Source organism: Macrobrachium nipponense, chromosome 16 (genome assembly GCF_015104395.2).
Source record: "Macrobrachium nipponense isolate FS-2020 chromosome 16, ASM1510439v2, whole genome shotgun sequence".
NCBI classification, from domain to species: domain Eukaryota; kingdom Metazoa; phylum Arthropoda; class Malacostraca; order Decapoda; family Palaemonidae; genus Macrobrachium; species Macrobrachium nipponense.
In genome coordinates this window covers 7,639,780-7,649,460 of record NC_087209.1, presented here as the reverse complement: position 1 = coordinate 7,649,460, position 9,681 = coordinate 7,639,780, and the positions used below count along the sequence as shown (strand labels likewise).

The 9,681-nt window shown below is 40.8% G+C and overlaps 1 protein-coding gene and 1 pseudogene across 2 annotated transcripts in view; one reads left to right on the top strand and one right to left on the bottom strand.

Moving 5' to 3' along the window:
- Positions 1–3,304, top strand: part of LOC135195562 (uncharacterized) — a 31,725-nt gene extending 28,421 nt beyond the window's left edge. Inside the window, exons 10-12 of one of the 2 annotated variants that reach the window (XM_064221842.1) lie at positions 2–75; positions 1,126–1,348; positions 2,598–3,304. In XM_064221842.1, coding sequence (XP_064077912.1) covers positions 2–75; positions 1,126–1,348; positions 2,598–2,711 — 411 coding nt within the window. In that variant the 3' untranslated portion in view covers positions 2,712–3,304. The remainder of the gene's footprint in view (position 1; positions 76–1,125; positions 1,349–2,597) is intronic. The other variant, XM_064221840.1, reaches the window with a different exon arrangement.
- Positions 3,305–3,566: 262 nt separating this feature from the next.
- Positions 3,567–9,681, bottom strand: part of LOC135195563 (angio-associated migratory cell protein-like) — a 29,744-nt pseudogene continuing 23,629 nt past the window's right edge.

The window sequence follows — 9,681 nt, the reverse complement described above, 5'->3', positions numbered from 1 at the left end:
ACCCTATGGAACTATAGAACTTACAACAAAATTCCAAAGTCCTCGCTCTCTTCTTGTCAGCATTCATAAAATAAGGTAAGTGATTCCTTGAAGAATGAATGAATGTGGCACATTGTAAATGCTACTGAAGCTTCTCTGCAGCTCCCCGAGGAATCACCTGCATTTCCTTCTTCCTCATTCTTTCCTTTTGGTCTCTTCCCACCCTGGTGTCTAATTTCTTTAACACTGTTTTGTCCCAGTATTCACTTTTCATTCAAGTAATCCTTTGAAAGAGCCCTGTTAGAATAAATGTGACTGATACTCTAAATTACTTTATAGTGGTAATCATTTTAGACACTTCTGGTTCTGCTGTTGACATCAGGTTATCAAAACCCAATCACTCCCAAGAGATTCCCTTTTAAAAATTCTTTGTATCATTTCTATTACTATGATATAAAAAAAACTTGGTGTTGATTGTGACAGGTTCCAGTACATCAAAGACTTCTTACATACTTCCCCCTGGTTTTACTTTTTTAATGAGTCCTTTCTAGACTTTTCATCTTTCTGAGGGCCATTTAATGTTTCGTCTTAGTATAATTTTCAAAGCTTCTGTAGTTTTGTCTCTACAGAGAGCCTCTGCCATTGGTTCCCCTAGCAGCACAAATCCAAACAAGATTTCCTGATGTTAACAATTTCTCACAATTTCTTCTCTACGTACTTTTTAATGCTTTCTATCATGTTCCAGCAATCTTACTCCTCTATACTTTTCACAATGTGGTCATAATCAACTTATGCAGTTTACTCTCAAATCTTCAACTATAGTTAACTTGCTAACATCAGTTTTACTAAGTATGAAGTCAAGTAATAACCAATCACAAAACAGGTTTGTTCATCTATGGTCTGAACCTCTCATATTTTCAATTTTTCACAGTCAGAAGGTTTATCAGCAGGTTTATTATAAAATTCAGTTAATTCCAAAACTATAAAACCTACGTAATTTATCAATGAATGCTGTGTGACTTATCTAATCAGTGTCTATTTTGCAACAGGATACTTTTTTTAAGTATCTAAAGGCATCACTAAAAGACTACGTATAGGAATCAATGTAAATATAGTCATAACTATGATAAGTTCTAACTTTTTCAGAAACCTACCGAAGAGAAAGGGCAGGACACCACAGCCTTATGTAAAATTAGTTCTCCATTCCCAAGACGAATCTGATTTTAAGGAATCCACAGAGGTTCTGGACAAAACTACTGATCCTGTATTTGAGAAGAGCTTCAGATTTCAACTTAGCAAACCACTTTCTCAATATACTTTGAAAGTAACAGTGAAGACAAAACACAAGCTTTCCCATGCTTTAGCCCAGGTACGATTACATTGTCATGAACTTGGAAATAGCAGAACCTACGACAATTAAGAAGATGAGTCGTAATCCTTAGTGACCAAACCCATTCATAAGCATCATTACTCAGTACTAATTATTTTAAAGGAAACAAAATGTATCTGAAAACACAGGTTAAAATATTCACAGTAATATATAGACTTACATACTGTATTCTGTTAGTTTTCAAAACTTTCGTTTCCATTGTTCTTTAATGGCTACCTCATGCAAAAAACTCTCAGAATATCCATGCCTCTATAGACTTCTTGAATTACTTTAACGCAGACTCTCCTACAAAATGTTTCTAAATATGCATATGAGAAGGACCACAAAGTTCAGATAGTACTAGTGGGCCTCTGCCCTTGATATGTCCAGTTTTTTAATACTGTATTCAGAATTGCTTAAGAAAAATTAAACTGAGTCAGACCTACAAATCTCGGTGAAATACCAGGAGAGCATTTTGATTTGAAAATAAATCCTGGTTTATCTTTAACAAACAAGGATTATCCATTTACCTTTTGTTTCTGCATTTAAATCTCAAGTTCCCCATTATATCTCATAAAACGGACATATCAAAAAGCCCTGAGCAAATGAAAAAAATCTTTGCCATAGTCATCATACTAATAGAATCAAAGATTAACCAACTAAATAGAAATCTTCCACAGTGTCTGCAACAACATACATTCAAACAGAAGTGAGAGTACTTGCTTCACTATTCTCCTACACATGCTACATCACTTACAAGCACTCTTGCACTTCCTGGATATTAAGGTCTTAACATTCCAACAGTTCCTCCACACCTTCTTCTCCCTCTACTTCAAATCTTTCCTCCCAAGACTTCTGATTTACACACTTTTTACCAGGCTATCCTCTAAACTGTTTCATTGTATGCGAATAAGTTTAGATGTGGTTCACTTCTTCACCTACAATTTAATTTTTTACATTTTTGTTGTATTGTTTCAATTATCATCTCAGTTACCCTTTTCTCTCAATTTTAACTTCTTAAACTTAGTATGCCAGCTACATCTGTACTTCCTTTCCGTAAAGAAAAGTAGGTTCCACAACCTTCAATCTGCTTAAGTTTCTCTGCTTAAGTTTCGGTTTTTGTCTACAAACCATTCGATTTGCCATCTTTTAGTGGAAAATAACAAAAAGGTAAATGCATAATATAAATGAACATGATGATGAAACACTTTGGAATACAAATGCTACCAACTTTACACTTCAATTCCAGGTATTGTTGTTCTTCACTCCAACCTCGAGCAACACAGCAGAGGAAAGAAAATGGTACGAGTTGAATTCACCAAAAACAGAACAAATTCCTCATGAAGTATTCTATAAAGAATAAACAGTCACTGAGCAATGTTCAAAGCAAATACGTAATGGATACAGAAGAGCTGTAAACCTCTTTCAAGAAAAGAATGTGGAATAATATGTAAACATTAACATGTTGCTACATGATGCAAGAAGGGAAATGACTACAGTGCCCTGTAATGATAGGTTGAGAATTATGAACAATCATTTCCACCAAGAGCCTTCATGGGTCATGAACACTGCTACCAATACATGAACACCTAACAAGGCACATTAAACAACTTTCAAGAATACCCATAGTTTGCCAACTGTATGGAATATATTTTCTAGCATACAATAAAACAAGACCAAGTCATGCTTGTAAGCTTTTGTAAGACTCATCTGAAGGTGAAAAATGGTTCAGGAACATTAAAATAATGCAGCTGAGGATGTACAAATGGTGCATTTTGTAGTGCCATCTACAGTGCTAGACAGTAACCCCCTACAGTTATATGAAACATGAAAGCAGGAAGCTAAAACTACTAAAGGAGAAAGACATCTCATGACCAAATGTCTGTAGTACAAATCTACAAACACCAAAACTGCAGTCACATTATACAAAAATATTAAAAGGTTTTCTTATATTAATCACAGGAGTTTCCTTTCACAAATCCATCTCGTTGGTATAAAATCCAGTATTTGCTTTGATTTCATTTTTTAAGCATCTTCTGCAGATGAGTTCTTTCACCGCACACTCCTTATTTTATACTGGAATGTTTTTGTAGGCTGCTTTAAAGTTTCCTATATGACAGCTTACACAAATCAATCATTCCAAGTGTTAAAGAATCTAATATATGTACCTATCAAGAGCAATAAAATATCCTTCCAATGATGTTAAGAAAAATGCAAATTTAAGAACAAAATAACTTGTTTATATTTACTTTTTTACATTAACAATTTTTAACTGTCCGTAAGATTGAAGACCCTGCATGTGCCATCATCCGAAGCAGTGGCCAAAGCAGTACCATCCCTGAAATCAGATATCCAAAGTTAAACTCACTGATTTTAGTTACAAGTTTTCAGTTTTAGTTTTATCTGAAACTCTATACAGGCAGTCCCCGGATTACGACGGGGGTTCCATTCTTGAGACGCGTTGTAACCCGAAAATTGTTGTAAGCCGGAACATCATCAAAATTCCTAAGAAAATCTTACTTTTAATGCTTTGGGTGCATTCAAAACTATGTAAACTGCATTCTTATTGCATTTTCCATCAAAAAAAACTTTAAATATTGATTATTTTGCATTTTTGGTGTCATATTTCTTTTGCCAGATCAGAGTTGTAGGCATCGTAACCCTGGAACATGCGTCGTAACCGTGGAAATAATTTCTGATGAATATAATTGAAAAGTGCCTTAACCTCTGAATGTCATAAGCCGAACCCGTTGTAACCTGGGACTGCCTGAACTATCATACAGAAAGAGAGCCAAACATTTTTTGTCAAGTTACTTGCACTATGCTACAAGATTATGGAAAGTAAGTCAGAAAACAATGCAACTGGTGTCAACGGCAGGGAGCAACTTTATTAACAAGGCACTCCAAAAACAACCGCTCATTTTACCATTAGCTCCCTACAAACAAGCATAATTAACATTAAGGCTTAATGTTATCGATGAAGATAGGGCTTTGAAAGATAATGATAAGGTATGTGGCCTTTAATTACAGAAAATTTTTCCAATCTTTAACATTCCCATAATACCTAAGTAAAATCATATCTTTTTGATGATGTTCCGACTTAGGACGATTTTCGGCTTACAACGTGTCTCAAGAACAGAACCCCCATCGTAACCCGGGGACTGCTTGTATATATACAAAGTAGAAGAGTAAAAATGATATTGTTAAACTACAATAATGTTTTGTACATACTTACCTGGCAGATATATACTTAGCTATAGTCTCCGACGTTCCCGACAGAATTTCAAATCTCGCGGCACACGCGACAGGTAGGTCAGGTGGTCTACCTTACCCACTGCTGGGTGGCGGATGTACGAACCAATCCCCCTTGCTTGTCAGATTTTTCTCTTCCACCTGTCTCCTGAGGGGAGGCTGGGTGGGCCATTAATCGTATATATCTGCCAGGTAAGTATGTACAAAACTTTATTGTAGTTTAACAATATCATTTTTGTACATGAACTTCCCTGACAGATATATACTTAGCTGATTGGCACCCTTGGTGGAGGGTAAGAGACAGCTAAATAATACAGGTAAGACGGGAAACAACTAATGTTGTAGGATATAAAAACCTTGGTTCTCACCTTTTCAGGATGAAGACTTCATAGATACTGTCTCTGAGCCTGCATTGCCTGGAGAGCTACAGCTAGGACGTGACCTGATGCTGAAAGACTCTCGGATCTACCACTGGGATATGTGATCCCCTATTGTGGTAGAATCCAAGTCGGGTCCTGTTAAAGGGACCTTGTCCGCTTATATAACAGATCCTTACCACTACCTCTGCAAGGAGCCAAAACCCACCAGACCACCTAACCAAAATACAAAGGGTTAATATTACGACAAAAAGAGGTGTCTCCTGCAACCTCTTTCAGACAACCAAAAAACACAAATATAAAATATAGGGTAACATATAAAAAATTTACACAGGATAAGTTTCAGCTCCCTGCCCCAGCACCGAATCCGCCGATTTTTACATCGCGTAGGTAGTGGTTTGCGAAAACCGATTGGCATCTCCAAAAAGTCGCCTCTATCAAGTTCCGCACAGACATATTTTTCCTGAATGCAAGCGAAGTTGCAATGGCTCTCACCCCGTGAGCTTTCACTTTCAGTAGTCTAAAATGCTCTTCCTTACATGCAACATGTGCCTCTGTAATAAGGCTTCTCAGAAAGAAGGAAAGAGCATTCTTCGACATGGGCAGAGTGGGGTCCTTCACGGAGCACCAAAGCACATCTTGATTAGCCTTATGTTGTTCCTTCCTCTTAAGGAAATACTTCATAATTCTCATAGGGCAAAGAGTTCTTTAAGGCTCTTCCCCTACCAGAAAAGATAAAGTACGAACTTCAAAGCTTCTGGGCCAAGGGCGTGATGGGTTTTCATTCTTTGCAAGAAAACCTGGAAGAAACGAACACACCATAGAATCTTCCTTAAACCCGACATTGCCCTCAATAGCTTGGAGCTCACTCACCCTCTTAGCTGTAGCTAGGGCCAAAAGGAAGAGAGCCTTCTTCGTCAGGTCCTTGAAAGAGGCTAAGCCAGGAGGTTCGAATCTAGACGAACCAAGGAATTGTAGAACTACGTCTAGATTCCAGTTCGGTACCACATGAGGACGCTTAATGGTTTCAAATGATCTAATAAGATCATGCAGGTCCTTATCATCGGATATATTTAAGCCTCTATGCCGAAATACCGCCGCCAACATACTGCGGTATCCCTTAATAGTTGACACAACAAGATGACACTCTTCTTTGAGGAAAATAAGGAAATCCGCAATTTGGGTCACAGAGGTACTGGAAGAGGAAATGTTCTTCCTCTTGCACCAACGTCTGAAGACATCCCACTTTGACTGGTATACACGCAAGGTGGAAGGTCTCTTCGCTCTTGCGATTGCTTTAGCAGCTGTTGCTGAAAAGCCTTTCGCTCTAACCAGACTTTGGACAGTCTGAAGCCAGTCAGACTGAGAGCGAGGAGATTTTTGTGGTACCTGTCGAAGTGGGGTTGTCTGAGTAGATCGCTCCTTAGCGGGAGCGATCTTGGAAGGTCCACTAACCATTCCAGTACCTCTGTGAACCATTCTTGGGCCGGCCAAAAGGGAGCGATTAAGATCATTCTCGTTGAATCGGACTCTACGAACTTCTTGATGGTTAGCCCCAGGATCTTGAAGGGGGGAAACGCGTAGACGTCGAGTCCGCTCCAGTCTAGAAGAAGAGCATCTATTGCTAATGCCTCTGGATCCGATATCGGAGAGCAGTAAGGATCCAGTCTCTTGTTCTTCGACGTGGCAAAGAGGTCTATGTGTGGCCTGCCCCATAACTTCCACAGGCTCTGGCATACATCCAGATGAAGGGTCCACTCTGTGGGAAGGACCTGATCTTTCCTGCTGAGGAGATCTGCTCTTACATTCCTTTCTCCCTGCACGAACCTGGTGAGAAGCTTGATTCCCCTTTCTTCTGCCCACAGAAGGTCTCTTGCTGTCTCGTACAGGGAGAAGGAATGCGTCCCCCCCTGTTTCCTGATATATGCCAGAGCTGTAGTGTTGTCCGCGTTGACCTGCAGTACCGATCTTCTGACTTTGGGCTCGAAAGCCTTCAGAGCCAACCACACAGCCATCAACTCCTTTCTGTTGATGTGCCAGGCTACCTGGTCCCCCACCCAGGTACCTGACACTTCGCTGGTTCCCAGAGTCGCCCCCCACCCCGTGTCCGACGCGTCAGAGAACAACACCAGGTTGGGGGTCTGGGATTGAAGAGACAGTCCCTTCGCAAAGAGGTTGGGATCTGTCCACCAAAATGATATTGTTATAATACAATAAAGTTTCATACATACTTACCTGGCAGATATATACATAGCTAAGACTCCGTCGTCCCCGACAGAAATTCAAATTTCGCGCCACTCGCTACCGGTAGGTCAGGTGATCTACCTGCCTGCCCTGGGCGGCAAGACTAGGAACCATTCCCGTTTTCTATCATATTTTCTCTCTTCCACCTGTCTCCTGCGGGGAGGCTGGGTGGGCCATTAATCGTATATATCTGCCAGGTAAGTATGTATGAAACTTTATTGTATTATAACAATATCATTTTCATACAATGAACTTACCTGTCAGATATATACATAGCTGATTGGCACCCTTTGGTGGAGGGTCAGAGACAGCTAATATGGAATAGACAGGTAAACAACATATGTTGTAGGTATAAAATAAAAAACCTTGGTTCCTACCTGATAGGTGGTAGACTTCGTGGCTGTAGCCCGGTAGTCTGCATCACCTCAAGACTTTAGCGAGATATTAGATCTATGGCTAGAGTTCTTGTGGGTCTGTCGATGGGTATAAGAACCGCTTACTCGGCAGAGCCTAAAAGGACTTGTCAATGGGTACTGGACCACTTCTATGACAACACACCTTGTGAAGGAGCATAACCAATCCCGACCACCTGATCCTAACCACCATGTTAGTATATAGAATTGCTCTGAGTTATCCCCGAACTCATAACAAACAACCCATAACTCGAAACGAAAAACTCATTTATACAAAAATTCTCAAAAAAAATTTTAAATACTCCCCTAAAAGATATCACAAGAGTTCCTTACTGAACAACAGTGACTGGCCGCCAGTGCAGCACCAAGCCCTCTTTGTCAGCAGGAATCAGGAATCTAGAACATATCTAGTAGAAGTTATGTACAATTTAAGGATTGGTGTTTGTCCCGTACCCAGTATTGTATCCGCCGATACAAAAGGTCCCAGAGAAAAACATTTCTCGTAGGTCACGCGAACGTCTTTAAGATAGTGAGATGCAAAACTGAATTGCACCTCCAATATGTCATGTCAATGATTTTCTTTAATGACATATTCTTCTGAAAAGAGAGAGACGTCGCCACTGCTCTAACTTCATGGGCTTTTACCTTCTAAAAGCGGAAAAAGAGTCGTCAGGACAGAACTTGTGAGCATCCGTAATGACGCTCCTAATGAAGAAAGCTAATGCGTTCTTAGACATGATTCTTGTGGGGTCCTTAATCGAACACCAAAGACTTTGTCTAGAGCCTCCCATTTGTTTCTTTCTTTGTAAGAAGAACTTCAAGGCTCTTACCGGGCAAAGAGACCTCTCTGTTTCTCTCCCTACTAGACTCGATAAGCCTTTGATCTCGAATCTCTTGGGCCAGGGATTCGATGGATTTTCATTCTTCGCTAGAAACAGAGTTCTAAACGAGCAAAAGGCCGAGACTTTTGTTAAAGGCCGACTTCATCTTCTAGGGCATGAAGTTCGCCAACTCTTTTGGCTGTCGCCAAAGATAGGAGAAACAAGCATTTTCTTGTTATATCCCTGAACGAAGCTACGTGGGGAGGCTCAAATCTGTCCGACGAAAGGAACTTGAGAACTACGTCCAGGTTCCAGCTGGGTGGAGTTAGTTCCTTCGATTTTGTCGTTTCAAACGATCTAATCAAGTCGTGCAGATCTTTATTGTCAGCAATGTCTAGGCCTCTGTTTCTAAATACTGCTGACAGCATGCTCCTGTATCCTTTGATTGTCGATACAGACAAATGAGAGACCTCTCTCAAGAACAACAGGAAATCGGCGATTTCGGTTATAGAGGTACTGGAGGAGGACAACTTCTTAGACTTGCACCACCTTCTGAATACCTCCCACTTCGACTGATAGACTCGTCTAGTGGAAGCTCTGCGGGCTCTAGCGATAGCGCCTGCAGCTTCGCGAGAAAACCCCCTCGCTCTGACAAGTCTATCGATAGTCGAAAGGCAGTCAGAGCGAGAGCGGGGAGGTTTTGATGAAACCTCTCGAAGTGTGGCTGTCTGAGAAGATCCATCCTTTTTGGAAGGGATCTTGGGAAGTCTACTGTCCACTCCAGCACCTCTGCAAACCAATCTTGTGCTGGCCAAAACGGGGCTATCAGGGTCATCCTTGTCCCGTTGGACGCTACGAACTTTCTCAACACTTGTCCCAGGATTTTGAAAGGGGGGAAAGCGTACACGTCCACATGAGACCAGTCCAGCAGGAAGGCGTCGACCACGAGAGAGCTCTTGGGTCTTCCACCACTGAACAAAAGACTTCCAGCCTTTTGGAAAGGAATGTGGCGAACAGATCTACGTGAGGAGTGCCCCAAAGATCCAAAGACTCTGACACACCTCTGAATGAAGAGTCCATTCTGTGTGAAGGACCTGGCTTCTCCTGCTCAGTCTGTCCGCCCTGATGTTTCTCGTCCCTGAACAAATCTTGTTAGGAGGGCGATGTTTCTTTGTGAGGCCCAAATTAGCAGATCTCTTGCTATCTCGTAAAGCGACACTGAGTGT